This window comes from Magallana gigas, chromosome 4 (genome assembly GCF_963853765.1).
Source record: "Magallana gigas chromosome 4, xbMagGiga1.1, whole genome shotgun sequence".
NCBI lineage: Eukaryota > Metazoa > Mollusca > Bivalvia > Ostreida > Ostreidae > Magallana > Magallana gigas.
The window spans coordinates 24,352,463-24,372,044 of NC_088856.1; the positions used below are offsets into that span (position 1 = coordinate 24,352,463).

The 19,582-nt window shown below is 33.2% G+C and overlaps 2 protein-coding genes and 1 long non-coding RNA gene across 4 annotated transcripts in view; 1 reads left to right on the top strand and 2 right to left on the bottom strand.

Annotated features, from left to right (window-relative positions):
- LOC105345323 (4-hydroxybenzoate polyprenyltransferase, mitochondrial) overlaps positions 1 to 19,582 on the bottom strand; it is a 281,500-nt gene that overhangs the window by 65,773 nt on the left and 196,145 nt on the right. The gene's annotated exons all lie outside the window — the stretch shown is intronic.
- On the bottom strand, positions 1,217 to 1,901 carry LOC109620861 (uncharacterized). The gene is made up of 3 exons (XR_002201504.3): positions 1,738 to 1,901; positions 1,485 to 1,556; positions 1,217 to 1,326 (listed from the first exon to the last, which is right to left on the bottom strand). It is a non-coding gene; the product is annotated as an uncharacterized lncRNA (long non-coding RNA).
- LOC105318887 (serine-rich adhesin for platelets) lies at positions 6,493 to 13,450 on the top strand. 2 transcript variants are annotated; one of them, XM_011453447.4, is made up of 4 exons: positions 6,493 to 6,679; positions 8,855 to 9,058; positions 11,754 to 11,911; positions 12,650 to 13,450. In XM_011453447.4, exons 1-4 carry the CDS (start codon positions 6,601 to 6,603, stop codon positions 13,301 to 13,303), a joined length of 1,095 nt encoding a protein of 364 aa, XP_011451749.3. In that variant the 5' UTR covers positions 6,493 to 6,600; the 3' UTR covers positions 13,304 to 13,450. The 2 variants fall into 2 exon arrangements, with proteins under 2 accessions (XP_011451749.3, XP_011451748.3); XM_011453446.4 differs by having other exon boundaries at positions 6,496 to 6,700.

Consider the following 19,582-nt stretch of genomic DNA (forward strand, 5'->3'; position numbering starts at 1 on the left):
AAAGCATTATACATGTAATCGTTTATGTTGATTGAATTGTATTAACCTTGAGGCTTTTTTTGGGAGGGTGGAGGGGGTACTAGGATGTTGTTTTTGTTTTGTTTTTTGTAAAAAAAAAAATTTCGGTGGGGGGGGGGGGGTGTTGTGTTATGTGTTTCGTCTGCCTATTTGGTCAGCCCCATAACACATACATGTATATGATGGGGGAAAAGGGCGGGAAGAGGCCAGATAGCTTTATATGTGACTACAAAAATAAAAGATAGATTCCGTTAACAGTATGTACCTGTTAATGCAAAAAGTTGCTCACAAAGCAAAGTATGCAACTACTACAAAGAAAGAATATAGTAGGAGTCAAGATTGTCATTTAGATTTTTAAAGGTTTAATTTTGGTTTTGATTAGGTAAAACTGTTAATGATTGGTTTTTGTTTGATTGTGTTCTTTTTATCTGTTATTTTTTCATAATAGAGGAGATTGGGTACTGAAGCGGTATTCCTAATGATACGAAAACTCTTTACTTTGCAAAGTTACATGTAATTTACAGGATAAAAATCTTAGAATAGGACATTGTATTCCGTAAATAAATGTAATTCAAATTTCTGTGTAAAAAATTAACCTTAATCGTTGTGATAGAGTAGAGTAATTTTTAAAATATCGAGACTTTTAATTTAAAACAAAGGAGAACATTATACCTGAACGCAATTCTCTCTCTCTCTCTCTCTCTCTCTCTCTCTCTCTCTCTCTCTCTCTCTCTCTCTCTCTCTCTCTCTCTCTCTCTCTCTCTCTCTCTCTCTCTCTCTCTCTCTGGAGCTCCAGAGCTCTGTCTCTGTGTTCTCATCATGCATACTAGATGCAAATATATAATTTATATCATGTTTTTTTATCAATGCAATGTATTAATCTCACCGGGATTATCACTAATTTTGATAATAACATTCTTGCAATTTTCTTTGGAAATATCATTCCTGTTTTACTAAATGGACACGTAGCATTATAAAAAGATATATTTATTCTCATCTTAAAAGAAAATCTGGCATTTCCTCTCTTACAAACTTCACCCCTTTTGCGTACAGCCATTGTCTTTGTATAACCCATTCCCTGTACTTTTGTGGTAATCCTTTGTTTTTTTGGTAATTTGCAACCGTTCCAGTAAAAGCATAAAAAAAATTGAACTTGAATGTACATTACACGAAATAAAATAAAATCAAACAAAAGGCCAGAATGGGATCGGTCAAATGTTTTATTTCAACATTTTTACAAAGATCTCTGAATGCTCTCTAGCATTGCATCAATCTGTTCGGATATCTCACGGTCCATATCCGCTTCATCTGAAATAATATAATAATACAAAATGCATTATTCAGAGTTTTCGAGAATTTTATCTTTCTACACGTAGCACTGATAAAAAAAATTTATATACACCAATACATGGGATTGTATATATTAAAACTATTGTCGTTTGTGTACATAAGTGGAAAATACCTACCGTCTTTTCTTAGCCACCTGAATCCTTCAAAGACAACCATTACAAAAATGGAGAAACCAATCATCTTGGTGTCTATCAAAGAAAAGGGAAACAATTGGATATTTCATCGAATTAAAACAAACCAACTCGTAAAACATGACAAGAATCGCGTGAATCGAGACATTAAACAAAGGATAAGAAGAATGAGAACAAGAAGTTAGAATAATTCATTTTCAAAATTAATTTTCAGATATTCAGAATTATATCTACTTACAGAATTCTTGACTTCTTGGTTAACTTCTTAATGAACAATGAAAACAATATTCCGCTTTAGGAATAATTGAAAACTAAATTTTTTTTTTCCGAAGAATATTCCTGCGTCTCAATGGGAGGCAAGCAACACCTTTACTCAGAAACAGCTGAGAAGATATTATGACGTATGAATCGTGACATCACAATTGCTTCTGGATCATAAAGATTTTTACAGCTAAGAAGATATTATGACGTTGCATAATTTGTGACGTCACAGTTGTTTCTGAATCTTTTTGATGGTTTTTAAAAAAATATTTGTTTATTAACGTATTCGATATGAAATTTAAAAAGTTTAGCATCTTAGTGTATTTGATTCAAGAAATGAATCTAATAATTTTTCTATTGATAGACGTATCAAAGGAAAATTGACCGGAAAACTTTTTTCATCAATGCGCTACAAATAGCACGGAAACTATTTCACAGCTACTTGTAGATAGAATAGCATGTTTATTCGTTGTCATTTTACTTTTATTTTGTCCCGAGTTTTTGCTCCCACCACTTTTTGCTTGATATTTCGATAATCATAGATATTTTTGTACACAAACTTCGTTCATCCACTGATATGCAAAATGTCCAGATTATCTGTTTTGTAACGCCCCTTTATCGCTTAAGGCTTCCATACACAACCCAAAATTGAAAGTCTACGGAGATTTTGCATAGCATCAGTCATTGTTGCCCGGATGATAACGTTGAAAAAGTATGCGAGGTATTCCTAATGAGTTCCGAATGGTGAACAGTTCCCGTTATAAATACCATAAGTAATCTATTTTCGTTCCTGGGAACTTTATGAGTGAAAAATGATTATGTGTCAAATGAAGATATCTTGAATAATGTCCCTTTTACCGATTTTAACTGTATTGCTTTACCATGTATGTGCATTTTTATTAAAAACCATCAAAAAGTGATGGAAGCAATAACTCGGGACAGGCTATAAATATTCAAAGAGGTATAGTAATTCTAACAACCCAAATGTAAGTGTTACCCTCTAGGGCTACATGCTGAGACAGGATCAATTTAATAAAATCTTTATTTATTTTCAGAGTATCAAAGTCACCATTGAAAATATATATATCAGTTATAGAAACAAAAAAAAATCATCAACTTCTTTTTTAAAATAACATTTTAATGCATGCTGTGCTATAATAGACGCACACTTTTACACGTTGTCAATATTGTATATTTTTACGATGATAAATATGTCCATGTTCCCTTGTCACAGATGGTGTACAACAGCTGTACAAAGTCATGGTTTCTATTTCTATAGATAAATGTAACTGCTTACGCAAAGAAACCAAACCTCTTAACACACAACACATGTAAAATCGTTAACTTATCATTATTTAATGTACATACATGTAGATTCAATGGCCCTGACAAGCCTGAAAACCTCGAATATTTTTCCATACGGAGCCTTGTTCAACTAATTTTCCACCCTTCAACTATTTTGTTTGGTTTGGCACGATTCGCTGCTTTAAAAAAATCAATCAAATCCGGGGTATATTCAAGTTAGCCGGGGAGGGTGAAGGGGAACGCGGCATATTTTCGATAATTTTCTCTTTGAAATTTAAGAAAAGAATCCCCACCCCTTTCGATCCGCGCATACCCACGTATATTTCTGTCAAACTAGTTTGAAATTGGTTTAAAGAAAGAGTAAAATTCACCAATTAGGCCTTCAAGATAGCGACCGAAAGGGGAAACCCTGAGGAAAAATATGAAGAGTTTCAATCAGTCAATCACCCCCCCCCCCCAAAAGAGCTAGCTTCTTTGAAAGCTAAGTTTAATGGGGGGGAAAAAACACCTCAAAACTTACTTTTCTGTTATTCATATTTTATGAACCGGCTTTCAAATCTTTTTATTACAGAAAACTTGAAAATAAGATAATTTCATTAATTAAGGAAATACCTAAATGTATGCTATGTTTGTATGTTCCAAGAACCCATTCTAATAGATGCTGCCATAGCATACAATTTGATATTTCTGAGTAAAAAATCCGGTTAAGTAGAGGCTGGCGTTAAATGTGTAACACCAATGGGCTTTAGCAATAATGTAGATTGCTTTATATTTACACCATGACTAAAAGTTTGATGGAATTCATAAAGCAGATGGCTAGTTATGTTACAGCATTATAAATATAACATAATATAAACAATTTCATAAAATCCTCCGTAGACCTAGATAGAGCAAGGAATAGTGTAGGATTTCTTTTTCTTTTTTGTATTCCAAAATATTGTTATAAAATTGCGACGCGAGAGTATCCGCTTTCTAGAGAATTGATGAATTTTGCGCAAAATAAGAAAGGAAAACAATTGTAATATCCCAAAATTATTCAAAACCTTTTCTGGTTGATCCATCACATACCAGATCTTAGAAAACTTTGCAAAAAACAAAAATCATCATGCAAGATCATATAAACGGGGAAAATGGGAAAAGAAACTATCTTCATTGCATCCCCAGTGGCAAATTTGTGTCAAATGCTCTATATCAACTAATGATTTCACATCACGCGAAATTCTCAGATATTGCACAGGCAACACCATTACAGTAAACGCTTGTTTGATCAAGTCCATATTGTATTTATCTCTATTATTGATGACGTTTTGCGCGATAGCAGGTCCATGGAATAATTCGTATATTCTTTATGCATCAGCTGGAAAGAGATGTGACTTTGGATTGCATATATGCAACGCACACTTATCTTTTTTGTAGATAAGCAATTGAAATTAAACTAATCTGTAAATATTTATTTTGCAAAATAATGTCTATAAATTATTATGTGCAGTTAAATGTAAATTCTTCCCTCTGCATGCAAGAGTACTTTACAAAACAGATACAACACTGTGCCGGATAACTATGCCAGAACCAAGGTGACATTTTTGCACCAGTCTAAGCTTAAGCTGCATATACATGTATCGAAAAATTCAAATATACCATATGACAAACATTGCTAAAAGAGTTAATATCCACTATTGTTATCAATGTATCTCACCTGTCAGCTGTGATATTTATACCTTTAAAATATAAATTCCTACAGGAAATTAACTTTATAGGATATTTGGAATAAAAGTACTTCCCATAGGAATTAATATTCTGCTGGGATTTGAACAAATCTCCAATAGGATTTCAAAAATCTTAATTTTCCATGGGAATTACCTGTTATAATCAAATTCTTTCAAGAAATACTTTTTATTGTAAGAAAATGTATTTCCTATAGGATTTTATTACATTTCATTTCAGGACCTCACCCTCCCCCTTCCACACTCAAACCAAAGTATGGGCACCCGGGTCTCAGCTCTTTTCCCCCCCATTAAATCACCTTTATACATGTATATGGCACATTTCTGGTCTATTTTACACCTTCATTGGCGAAGAATTACCTTTATTAAACCATTTTTTGAAAATCATATCATATATAAATAAATACAAATATATACATGTGCACGTAGTACCCAATACAGTACAAAGAAACGTGAACAACAACAAACTGTACAAAGTTAACATGTAAAATCAATGAAGCAGTTCTACAGTGGCTTGTAACTGGACCTGACAGCTCCAGAGACTAGAGCTTTGTGTAGGTGGGTCGACTTGAAAAATGATTTCTGTCCATAACCGATTGATTGGATACCCTCGACGATCCTCTGCCCTCCGAAATAGATTTACTATGGGGGCAAATAAAATATAGTTTGCATGGACAAGTTAGTTTTTTTAAACGATTTTATTTTTATTCGATAAGTGTGGGTGTCACTGAAGATAAACTTCACTAGATAAACGTGACTGAATAAAAAAAAATACAAAAGCAGATTATATTATTTCTGAGTGTTCCTACTATGAATAATCAAAATGTTAAATATGAGTACATTTTCTTCAAGTGTTTAAACTTATTATTGACATTGTCTGCATGCATTGAAGGCGAAGAATCACATTTTCCCGGAAATGATACGAAGTATTCTCTTAATATTAGTTTATCCAGGATTCTTAGGTCAAATGAAATCATTATGGGTTTTTTTTACAATGAATACTTTAACTCCATTTGTTTAAAGAAAAGAAGATTCTAAATATGTTATTCCTAAATGTTTCTCAGTAATAAAATTTTCTGCAACCGATTATTAAATATCTATTTTACATGTATATTGAATGAGTAATTGCATGGACCACCCCATATTTAATTGGATGTTCGCCCTTTGTTCCTGTACATTACATAGCCACTGATTTGAAGACATTTACTTATTGAATTGGATATAATTTATTCCAATGCAAATTTTTTTTCTTATTTTACACAATAAACATGCACGATTCTGATAGTCATGAGTTCGAAGTCTGCTTGGCCATGGATTTTTATACTTTTTCTTTTCTTTTTTTTTTTCTTTTATTATGCCAATAGCAACAGGTGTCTCATGCTACCTTACGCAACAACCCACTTTGAAGGTACTCGTTTATATGAATAGGCATTTGATTAAAGTTAATGAACAGGTCAATGAAAATTTAAAAAATAAATCAATGTTCCGTAAAAAAAACAAAAAACGGGCATAAAAACATATTCCTGATATGCTTTACATATCAAGATAAAAAATAAGGGCATTCAGCCCGTCATACATGTACTTGACTCATAACTTATAACATCGTGTCCCACTAACAGTATTCTTAACACTTATGATGTATATAATACATATTTACTAAGCATGTAGCATCTTCCGATTCATCAATGCAACCACTTTGTATGAAACTTTGATCCGGAAATACTTTAAGTTTCCTATAACAATGTACTATGCTTGTTTGCGCATTTCATTGGAATTGACCTTTAAGCGTGCATCAACAAAAACATAACGTTATGAGAATAAGGAGAATGGGGAATGGAAGAAGAGGTGGAAACAATGGAGAAAATGAAAATGATGGCAGCACCAGTGGAGGTGAGGAGGGGGAAGACGACGGTGAGTCGAAAATGATGGTTTCCGGGAAAGATTAAAAATCTCTCTCTCTCTCTCTCTCTCTCTCTCTCTCTCTCTCATGTATTCTCGTGAACTTCGTGAATGTTCAACACGTTACGCACGACATATTTATTACATTGAAATAGGCTAATATACAATTTATTAAAGGGGTTAGACCCTCTGTTTTTCGGTAGCCATTTTGGGTCACCTCTATTCTAGAAATTATGCATCATATATTGATTCTACTCATAAATTCAAATTTTATAATGCCAATTAAACTATCTTAAATAAAATAGTAAAGGAAAAATTACATATTTACAGAGATTAGTATGGGACTATATTTTGTGGCGGAAGTTTTTTAAGAAGAAAATGAACATTTTTCATAACTCAGTTGCTTTAGAGTACCGTCACTTTAACTTCCTTATTTTCAGTGCAAACAAAATTTCCAGATAGTTTGTGCATTAGGATATCTTCATTTTGATATAAAAACCATAATTTCACAATTTTTCAATATTTCTAAGGACATATATATGCAAATTTAACTTATATTTCATAAAAGTCAAGGAAAAATGAATCCCAATTTTTGCCTAAAATCAGCTTATTTCATGCCATATCTCAAAATTTACATAATAGACCCATACGTTTTGTTTTATTTTCTGAAATTTTAAGCTTCTTCTGACAAGTTTATCATAATTTGAGAAAAAGTTTGAGACTTTTAAATAATTTCATTACATGTTAAATAGGTAATGGATAAAAATAGCGTTTTATCAGTGCAAAAAGGTCAAAATATCAATTAGGTGAAGAAATTGTAAATTTTTCTTAATGATAATTTTAATTTTATTTATTTTAAATAGTATAAATTTGTATTTGATGCCATGGTTCATTCTGATAATAAAATATAGAGGGAAAAGCGATTTATGTGCAATCTGCACTTTCCGTGCAGGAAGGTCATATTAAATACACCGTAGTGCCAAATGAAGCATATCGATCCCAAATTTTTTTTTAAATTTTGGTTAAGCTATGTTTGTAGATTTTTTTTAAAATACTGTAGAAAAAAACTTTAAGACTTTTGATAGCAGGATCCAACGTCCTTAACATGTATTCTTTTTTTTTTTTTTTTTGCAAAAGACAACGTGTAAAGTTATTTTAGTCGTGCACATTTTCTTTTTTTTATCGAAAGTAAAAACAGATTAAACAATTGTACAAAACAATTTAAAGTTTTACATACGGCGTACAAAGATTTTGACAGAATAGAGAGAGAGAGAGAGAGAGAGAGAGAGAGAGAGAGAGAGAGAGAGAGAGAGAGAGAGAGAGAGAGAGAGATGTTAAGATGTTATCACTCGTCATAGGCATTGGAACCGAGTGAGGGGGCTTGGGGGCTGGGGGCTGGGGGGGGGGGGCGTAGCCACTGCCACTGCTTCTAAAGCATGCCTTATTTCTTTTTGTAAAAATATGTTTATGATCTGTAAAACAATGAAATACAACAAACTATTCAACATTGTTGTTTTTGCATTTATTTCATTGTAATAGCCCGAAACCGCAATTTCCAGGCAATTTCGATACCTAAACACCAACTAATTTTCATTCAAGTTTTACCCCCCCCCCCCCAAAAAAAAAAAAAAAAATCTTTAAAAATAAATTTTTGCTTCAAAATTTACTTTATTACTTTGAAATTTTGCTGAATCATCAAGTACTAGTGAAGTGTCATCCGAGTATTGTACTTCATTTTGTTCTGTATTATTAAATTAATACAAATACAAGTATAGGAGAGGATATACATATGCTATGCGTGTGGTCCAATCCTATTGAATTTATTCAATAAAATATATTTAAACTAGAAATATAAGTTACATCTTTGTTTAATTTATTTGATCAATAACACAAGAACTATTTCAGCACAAAACAATTAGACTAAGTAGATAAAGATCAACATTCTTCAAATGCAATACATAAGGAATAAGGAATCATTCTTTGAGTATTATGAGGTAATAATTTAAGCCATTGTACGATTAAATATTTAAATATGAATAAGCAAACCCCGCTGGCGCCCCAATTTGATGTTTTGGGTTTTATAGTACAAAATCGATACGTAGTGTTACAGGCAAAGACACAGGAAAATGTAAATATATGTAAATAAAACTGGTTTGATCCATACAGGTTCTGGTTATGGCAGTACAATTGCAACTACCCAGACAACAGAATGGTCAACATCGAGAACAGCAGTGAGCACAACAGAGAGGACAACATCAACAACACCAACAACAACATCTAGAGAAGTGACAACAGATTCGGTATCTCCGAGCACAACTTTGGTGTATACGAAGGACTCTACTTCAACTTTGTCAACATCTTCTGAAGCAGGTTTGTGAACAAAGAGGCTATAAAAATATACATACTAGGCAAGACATGCATTACAATAGATTTTATTAAACTTACAGGGAATTTGACCGAAAAATTAAAAATGCTCGGTTAATTATTTCCTTTTTTAATTTACATTTCATTTTTTTTTTAACTTCGTTTGAAATATATCAATAAATAAATATTGCTGTACAGGCAACATAAAAAACCCAGATATAAAAAATACAAACAAAAAACAAGAAAATCAAAACACGACGTGTGGCTTGGCTGTGGAATTCAAATGAGATACAATGTACACCTGCACACGCATAATATATACTGATATCTACAAAGGCTGACTTTACATCATCAAAGTAAAATCAAAGTGTTTGAAACGAATGTATTTCACCGAGCAGATTAGTAAATATACCATGTATTTTTTTTTAAGGCATGACCGGGAAAAAAATAAAACAAGGATTTCTATCCAAAGTTTGTTATACGTGTAGATGTACTTAGAGCATGCATGCTACAGTAATGTATACCTTAAATAGACTTTCAAGCTGATAGAAGATTTTGTATAAGAGTTCTCCCTTTGAAGGATGAAGCCACTTAAATTGACACGAAATGCTTACGTTCTATATTAGATAAGTCTGTTTCCCTCTTGACTTTTATACAAAAATAACCGTTTTTTCCATCAGATAATAATTACAGATAGCTGCTGAACGTTCTTGGTCATGGCTTATTTAAAAAAATTGTACATATATCATATACTTTTATGTATTATATATCTATATTTACATTTTCCTGTGTCGTTGCCTGTGATAACACTACGTATCGATTTTGTACTATATAACTCATAAATCCAAATTGAGGCGCCAGCTTATTTATATTTGAATATTTAATCGTAAGATGGTTTAAAATTATATAAGTAATAAGGAATCATTCTTTGAATATAATTTCGGTCGGGGCGTGATCAAATATATCATAAAGCCCTTCGGGCTTTATTGGATTTGATCACGCCCCGACCAAAATTATCACCTCATAATACTCAAAGAATGATTCCTTATTCCTTATTTACAAACGACCAGCCACCCACTTGGTGAGTATATATATGGCTGCACAAAAAATTAGTCATTCAATCATCATGTCAGCAATAAATGTGCAATGAATAAAATCAATCACATCAGCAACAGGATTCTTCAATCAATCAATCCATCAAATAGTTTGATCGATCAATATAAATTAATGACAAATGATATTTAGCAATAGGATTATCAAAAAAAAAAAAATCAATCCATGATAAACCAATCAATCAATTCATATCAATCATTATTGTCAGTTGATGAATTGAGTCATTAAATAATCAATGGATCAAATAACGGATAAATAGTTCTTTGCTTATAGCGGGTTTATGGCTAGGTTAGATAGACCCTGGGCACAGTTGTTCACCTATTCCAAAGCTTTGAGCAGGCCCTGGAAACAGTTGCCTACATCAAGTACCAGAGAAACCCTGTCATATTACAAATTCCGCCATAAAAACAGCTTAGTTAAGGCATTTATCCACCAGACGATTTGCAACCCAGAATCCTTTGAAGGGTCGAAGCTCAAGCAAGTTTAAGGGTAAGACATGGCCAAACATTGGGAAGAAGAATATGGGGGACAACTGGGAGCAATGACCAGGGATGTGTTTATTACAAGATACACCAGAAAACCAATTTCTTTGGGAAATGCATTTCTACGTGCCCCTTTAAGGAGATTTATATACATATAGTCTAAAAATGGCCACGGACATCTATTCTTCTTCAATGCGAAGTACCTTAAACATTTTATGAGTAATTCATCCTCAAGCTCTTGTATCCTTATCAATGCGTCATCAAAACTTCCTTCCAATGACAGTACACATGTATTGCATGGATGACTCTTACTATACTTAATTCTATTCAAATTAAGAGGTCCTAGTGATATTTGATGACTTTGACATGACATTGGAGACGGAAGGGTGGGGGAGGGGTCACGTATCTAACCCAGAAATAGATAATATTTAAAGCATCCTGTTAAATCTAAAATTAAATTATACAAACTCATTTTAAAGATTACACATTTTTTCATCCATTAATAATGTGCATGCACATGACTGTATTTGAATTTGATAGAAGCGTAAAATATTTTGATGTTTTTGTTTTATATTAGTTAAATTTAATTTTTGAAATAGGGAAATAGATATAACGAAATACAAACACAATTAAACTACAATATACAAACCGAATATACATGTACATGTATTTTGGAGCAATATTTTTGAATAACATTTGAGAGTTTAAAACAGTTTAACCATAAAACAAATTGAACAGTTATACAATGCAAATAGAAAACACAGTCTATATAATTGTGTCATAGAAACTACATTGCAAAAACTTTTATAAACACTGACGTAGTCATTTTTAATTTTAATTAACATTGATCGCAGCACGCATGTAACATATTTCCTTGAACGAGACATTCAAAGGAAAAATTAATAGTCTGAAAATCCAACAAAGTTCTTATCAAATGGTTTCTGTATCAATCGCACCTTCTCGTGCAGTTGACGACGGAGCTCGGGAAAACGAGCTCTGACGGAAAGATCCGATAGGTTACGATTGATTTTTTATTTGAATGGTAATATCTAAGGGCATCTATCAAATTTTCATATATAATATAACAACGTTACGTTTTCATACAGGATTTTTAGATCTGAATAACCGAGCAAGTCAGAATGCAATTGGAGCTCCAGTTATTTTGGCATCTGTGCTATTCTCGGTGTTCCTTTTGGCAGTTGTCTTTCTTTGTCTTATCTACAAAACTAGGATAAAAAACGTCTGGAAACAAAAAGTTAAACAGGTAGCCACATTTTGCTCACTTGCAAGATATACATAACTTGTATTTTATTACAATGAATGAATGAAAAGTAAAAAATAAAATTATGATACCCTTAACGGAGGTCAACAGTACATATATACAATTTAAGGTCAGACGACACGTTCCTCAATTTTATATAACTTTTTCCAAGAATTTGGTATTGATTTACTACTACTTTGACAAGCTTTCTTGCAAAAAATTAGGATACCTTACCATGCATTTCTGCAAAATACTAGAGTATGCAATATCCTATATACTAGTAATCTCTTTGGAAATACACTTGAATTGCTGATATAAAGAAAATGGACAGCACAGGAAAATTTACTATATTTTATATTGGAGCTTCACCGGGGTCGGGGCTTGAACTCACGACCTATGAAACCTGCGCTCTCCTAGCAGGGAGTGGCCACCGCTCTAACCACTAGGCCATCTAGTCATATATCTATATACAAATAAAATTTCAATCAAATTAAAAATTATTTTAAATAATAATAATTTTACTGGAACTCTTTATAACGAGGAGATACAAAAAATGCTCGAGGAACGTGTTGTCTGACCTTAAAGAATAATGTACATGTAGTTCCAGTCATTTTAAAGAATATTTTAAAATCTTTAACAAAGTAATTAAACTCTTTCAACAATCCATGCTTATTTCTATATATTCTAACGTTCACAGACGGGAAGATGGTAAACTGATTTGATGATTATTTTACATTTCAGCAGTTACAGGGAAAGAGAGGATTCAACTCACATACAGTGGGCGAATCAAGTCAACGTGTCACTCACTCTGTCTATAACTCTGCCTATTCATTCATTGAACACGACGTCATCGTGTCGTCACTTCCGGCAAACATGACCGAGCGGCAAAATACAATCTCAGCGAACGACCATTACAATGTTTTGAACAGAGAAAATAACACTCATAATAATCTAGATCCAGCAAAAAATCCTAGCAACACTTCTGAATATGATTTGTTGAATCATTCAAAGAGAGCTTCATCGGTAGAGAATATCAGCGGTAATTTATACCACACTGCCGATGCAGTTTTCAGCAAATCGACTCACGAAAATACGTACGACACAGCAAGTCAATCAAATGTTTACAGCTGTGCTAATGCAGGAAATTTTAATAGCAGCGCAAACCAAAGTACCGACGATTACAGTGTGGCCACCCAAGTAGCTAACAACAGCGAAGTGAATCAAACGAATGTTTACAGCAGCGTCAATCTAAACCAAGAAACTGCTCATAGCTGCACAGAACAAAGAGATGACAACTGCAACACAGCTACACAAGTGTCCACCCACAGCAGACCAGATTCAACGGATAATTACCATATCCTGGATCCTACAAATATCCACATCATCACAGACTAAAAAATAAACATGCTGCTATTAAATTACAAATTATAAAAGAAATCCTGATCTGTGGAAAAGAGTTGTAAATGTTGAAACATAGGCTGTATATTATTTTTGTTTGGCTTTTATATTTTTACAATATTCTTAAATGAAGAATTATTTTCGTCTTTGAATCACAACCTAGTATGAATAGAAGCTGTGTGAAATATATTAAAAAAAATGATTAATTGGTTTTTTAATGGTCAAAATGATCGTTATTAGAAAATTACTGAAATATGTAGGGCATATACTATAAGTAATAAAAGATTATACAAACTTAAACCCTAAGAACAAATGTATAACAATGATTTTCAAAACACGTGATATTATCTTCTAGATATCGAGTGATAAATCCATATGGTATTATTCAAGGCGACATAAAATTAACAGGCATTGATCCAAACTTATTTTGACAAATTAATAGTTGCTAGTGTATTAAAAATAAATTGAATACTAGAGACGAGCTGGTTGCAAGCAACGATTAGGTTTTCCGTCGTAGCTGCGTCATACCTGTGACGTATTACAAAAAATTGATAGCTGACCATAGTACAATATTAGATGTGTAAACACTGAGAAACAAAGTATTATATTTCTGTGACCGCGTAGATTTTACGGTGATAGAGAATTCGTCTGGATCTGCATCGGTCGTGTGCAGTACAAACCGGGTGAGGGAATGTTGGCGTAAAGTGTATAAGGTATAAGGTTGTGGCGCGCTGTGGGCCGTAAGCTTAAACGAAGGGTAGATTTGCCGTATTCCTGAAGGTCCACCAGTATACAGTTCCAGAGAAATAAACAGGCAATTGATGCAGGATTCCACATTATTGGACGAGACTCAACGATGGCAACATTATAACAATTTAGCAGACAGACATGTTATAAACAATTCGGATATGGCCAGTAGTGGCCTCCGGACTCAAGACTCTGGGAGAGTCGGACGTGGCCGGGGCTGGCCGCCGTATTCCAGACTGCGCATTGACAATAGTACATAACTATTTATAAGAATTTTAACAATGAGTATAAATTGACAGGTAATGATATAAGTAAGCTGAGTGAAAGGTTCACAGATATAAAATAATTAAATAAACTCAATGAGTCTTTGATGTCCAAGGAATGAAAATCTAATAATTGCACAATGTTGTTTTAAGAGATTAACAGTCCTTGAGACATGACACTCTGTCCCTTTGAAATCACATATTAAGTCTAAAATTAAAAGTGTCAATCACTAAATAAAAAAGTAACTTTGTAAGAAATAAACTGTGAGAAAAAATTACGAATTTTACAAGTTAAGTAAAAAAAAAAATTATAATTGAACTGTGCATTTTGCACGATGATACTACATGTTTATAAGCAAATGCAGATCTTAACACGTTGTCCCTAGTTTGATTCGCCGCATTTTATTCACAGAGTGGGACTGTGGTTATGCCCGGTACGAAGGTAAAAAGACCATTGGCAAACGTTTTACACGCATTTTTATCGAACGCAAGCGCCAATGAATCTCTTAGTATATATGCGGAGATCCTGGAAATTTTACAAGGGGTTTTGAAGAATAATTTTGTATTTCGAGGAGGGGGAACATGCGCGGATCAGAAAATTTTTCCGGGGAGGGGGTTGAAAAGTCAGACGGTTATTTGAGTTTGCCAAGGGATGTCCGAGGCATATTTGGTAAGTTTATAATGTACACGTAATTGAAAGAAATTTCGCGGGGGGGGGGGGGGGGGGGGGGTCTGGAACCCTTCCCCTTCTAGATCCGCGCACGGAGAAGACCGATGCCGGTAATTTTACTATAATTTTAACCATTTTTATTTAATTATTCATGTTCATAATTATCAGAAAACCAATATTACCTTTCAAAGCAGTTAAAACTTAAGATACGAACCATTTAGTCTCGGTGAGTATTGCGTCCGCGTACGAAAATAATGGCAATTTTCAAGAAATTCGGATGGACGATCTGTGTCCTAGGTCGTCCATCCGATTCTTTTTCTGACTAAAAGCTACAGATTTGCAGTTAGAGATTGTCAAACTCTTATTGATTATGTCAATTTGTTTGTCTCAAAGAATCATTTTTTAAATCAATAAAGTTTTACCTTAAAAAAAAGAAAGAAATCGGGCACAATTTTCAATGCTAGCATTTTACAATTTTATGGTCTAATAAAATTTCAAGAAACAACTTTTCATTGCTTTATCCGAAATATTGCATGAAAAAAATTTACATCGCATTTTTTAAATTACAAAAGGATATTCAAAATGAACTTGGATTAACTGCTAACAAACAGGCATAAAGAGAGACTGAGAACCAATTTCTTCTCTTTTTTTTTTTTACATCAAAAGAAATTCAAAAATAAATCAAAATATATTTTTTCTTTGTATGCGTTAATGAAAATGTAGATCAGCAAAGGGTTCTTTGTCGTGCAAGCACCTACTTACATAATATATAATGTAACAGATTGTTACACGGGTCTACAACGATGACAAATATCGAAAAGGCAATATTGTGGGTGAAGGATGAATGTGTAGTTTGTTTTTGAAGTTTATTTTTGATACATGTAATTATATTTATCTGGATCGGTTATGTTTGTTAGTTTGTTTTGTTTATTAAAGAGGGGAATAAAGAAATGAGTCATTTCCAAGCATGTAGCATCGTTTTTGAAAATGGGGGGGGGGGGGCAAACTCATCCAACAAATCTTGACAAGCAAAAAAAGAAATTTTTTTTTTTAGAATTTTCCAAAATTTTCAAAATTTCACTCATAATTTCATGATTTTTATACCTTTTTTTTACATGCTACAAAAATGGGGGAGGGGGGGGGGGGAAACTCCATGATAATTCAATTTTTTATGTAAATTTTAAAAAAATAGTTGCTGCGAGAAAAAGTGGGGAGAGGACATCTTTATGTCATATAACATGTGAAACTTATTTCATTCCACCCATAAGCTTGAAATAGTGAAATAATTTTAATGAAAACAATAAAAATAGACGTCATAAATCCCATATCAAACGACATATTACCACTTGATTCTGCGCGTCTTTTTAATGAATTTATAAACAGCGGCAAATTCTAAAATGTATTTTTAAAAGGTAATGTAAGCTGCAAGTCTGTAGACCTTGTATGAAAAATTTCGGATGGTAGTCAATTTTTCCGGGATACAGACCGAGCGGTACATATATGCATTTAAGGTAACTAAGAATGATTCCAATAAAATACTTTGTTGAGTAATGCAAGCTTTAAAGAAAGCAATACTTATATTTGTTTAAAATATAACACCCAAATACTTCGTCTTACATTCGCTATTTGTAGAACAAGCAGAACCAGTATCAGTCTGACCGGCCTCAGCATATACATTGTTGGAATTTAATTGTCCTAGCATTGCATTGCTCTGCATGTACACAATTTCTTTTAAAAATTAAACAATTAAAGTGTTCATCTATATGGCTACACATAACGTACACACGTGATTCAAAATAAACAACACGGAAAACGGTAAAGAATTCAGTCATTGAGTCTACATTTTATAGAACTTGTAAAAAAAACCCATTGCGGGTCTGAATGTTTGTTGATATGTCAATCTATCAATATACAGTTTGTTAATTATTTTCGATTGCTAAGGCTACAGCGTATTTGATGTACATTGAACGACATTTTTTCCATGCCACTTTTTTCCATGGAAGATAGCGAATGTATACAAGTACAAGTAATAGCTTTCCAAAATGTTTGCCTGACTAAACAAATTTATTCAATGGAAGCATGCATGTATTAATTAGGCTATCTTATCAGAAATTTTCGTTGCTGATCATAAATTTATAAACAGAACGTGCAAATTTAAGACGAAATGTCAGTCTTTTCTTCGATCTAGAACATGTACATATATATATATCACTTGAAATTCATTTATTTTATCAATTCAGTTTTTTAGGAATGTACACATATCATATAAGTGCATGTAAGCTTGAAAGCTGGAGAGTAAATAGTCGTTTTTTTTAAATTGTATTTATTATATTAAAATGCAAAATCAAATGAAAGGCATTTTTAAAAATTTCCAACCATATGAAATATGAAAGGGTATACAAACACGTATTGTTTTTGAATGTGTGTGGGCAGCTTCATCAAAATCATCTTGACAAGCAATTAAAAAAGGTTGAATTCTCAAATTCATAAAAAAAAACTAACTATAACTTCAATTCAATTAGAATTCCTTATTTGCAGTTTCGTTTATTGCATGCTACTACAAAAGTGGAGGGGGGGGGGGGGTTCCATGATATTTCCATTTATCCTATAAAGTTAAGAAAAGTGCCAGCTGCCAAAACAGTGGGGAGGGGGAAGCAGCCTCCCTCACCCCAACCCCCGATGCTACGTGCCATGGTCTGCTCTGGGGTATTCGCATGATCCCAACGGACTCGTCAACTATTGGGCGCGCAAAAATTATGAATGAGATATTATGGCGCGAAATCCTGCTATTACCGGGTCACATGAATTTTTTGACATTTGTTTTGTAACAGCTACATATATGTATATTATACTTTGGATCGGATGTTTTGGAAGAATTCTATCGAATTAAAAAACACACTAGCTTGATTAGTAATTGTTAAATGTAGTAATGTACATTTAGTAAGACACGCGAGTTATGACCCCTTTTCAAGATTAATGAAATCGCCCAACTGAACGAAAATCGGGTCACACCCCGCTTTGGCGATTTAGTTCCTCCAGTAAACATTCCAGCTGTATAAATATATATGTGTTTTAACCCAAACTGATGACTCTCATGCAATAATGATAATCCAACGCCAATTATTACTTACATTGTACCGTAATAGACAATATGTTACAACTTATTGCGATGACCCCCTCCCCCTTTTTCACCGTTCAAATATGGTGGAATGCCTGATCTATTTTTAAATCAGGATTACACACGTGCACTGCATGGTGAACGTCCCTTTCACTTGAAAACTCTTGCTCGCTGTTGTTATAACATGCCATATAACATTTTCATCAATTGTGAATGTAAATGCTGACATCTTAAACATGCATCGGTAAATCTTTTTTGTGAAATATCATGATATTGCTTGTCCCATTGTCTGCACTGTTTCGGAGATTGCAACTTTTAAACCTTAGATATGCCTGACGTCATGACGTCAGGCAATAAAGCATTTATAAAATTCATTGAATTACCTCTTTAGAATTGTGTATGGAATAAATAATTTATAAGTTGCTGCTGAAGGTTGTTTGGTATTTTCGTTTGTAGATGTTTTGCAAGTAAAAAACCTGAAACGCGGGGCAAGTCATAATTAATATCCCTAATAACCGTAACTTAAAACTAGCGGCTTTGGATTTAAATATTATCGTATAAGAATATTAAGTTCATCTCCACGATGAAAATTATATTATATCCATCGCAAATCAGTATTTTTTTTTTTTGCTTTAAAAGAATTGTTCTATCGGGAGCAATCCCGCGTTCGTTTAAATTGCCAGCGTACATTTGTCATGTCAGTAATACACATTGTGCTTTATAAGACGGCCGTGTATACGTATTGTAGAAAAGTTGAGTTTAATTACCATGCATTGGAACCATTTTATTAACACATCTCCCAGTACTGAAACAATTTAAAATGTCTCTGTTACAGTAACACAGTGGGGCATTAAACGTGTACGTCCAGCTCTACAAGCACATGCACTATCGTCTAGGCGACGGCCTGACTACAGCTAGCGACTCTCCTATCGATCGGTTACCTGAGTCTCGTAATGCATCTAAATATAGACAGGGGCACAGTTATGAAACAAACAACAAAAATAAGGTCAACGAGGTTCATCTATATGAAATGAAATTGTACATATGAATAAAAACATTTGGGAATTTTATGTGGAATTATTTTTGCGCACTACATGTATCCGTTAGTGCATTACAAGAAGCCCTTTCATAACCTCATAAACGTGCGCACCCCCACAAAAATGGACCAAACTGACAACAATTGTTTCTGCAAATACTGACTATAAATTACGGAAACATTAAATTGAATACTATAGAAGGATTCAAAATTAATATCTTTACAACTTTGCTTCAATAATGCATTAGAAATTTCATTCCTTTTTAAGTTATTGACAAGAAACTTTGGACGCCTCTAACTCCCTAATTATAAGGGCCAGCCCTTTTTTCGGCATACTGAATGAAAGGTCTGAGTAAGACCAAGAACTTTTAAAATACATGTAATAACAAATTTTTATCAGGTAGAAAACTAACACGGAAAATACGCGAATTTTTTATATTTT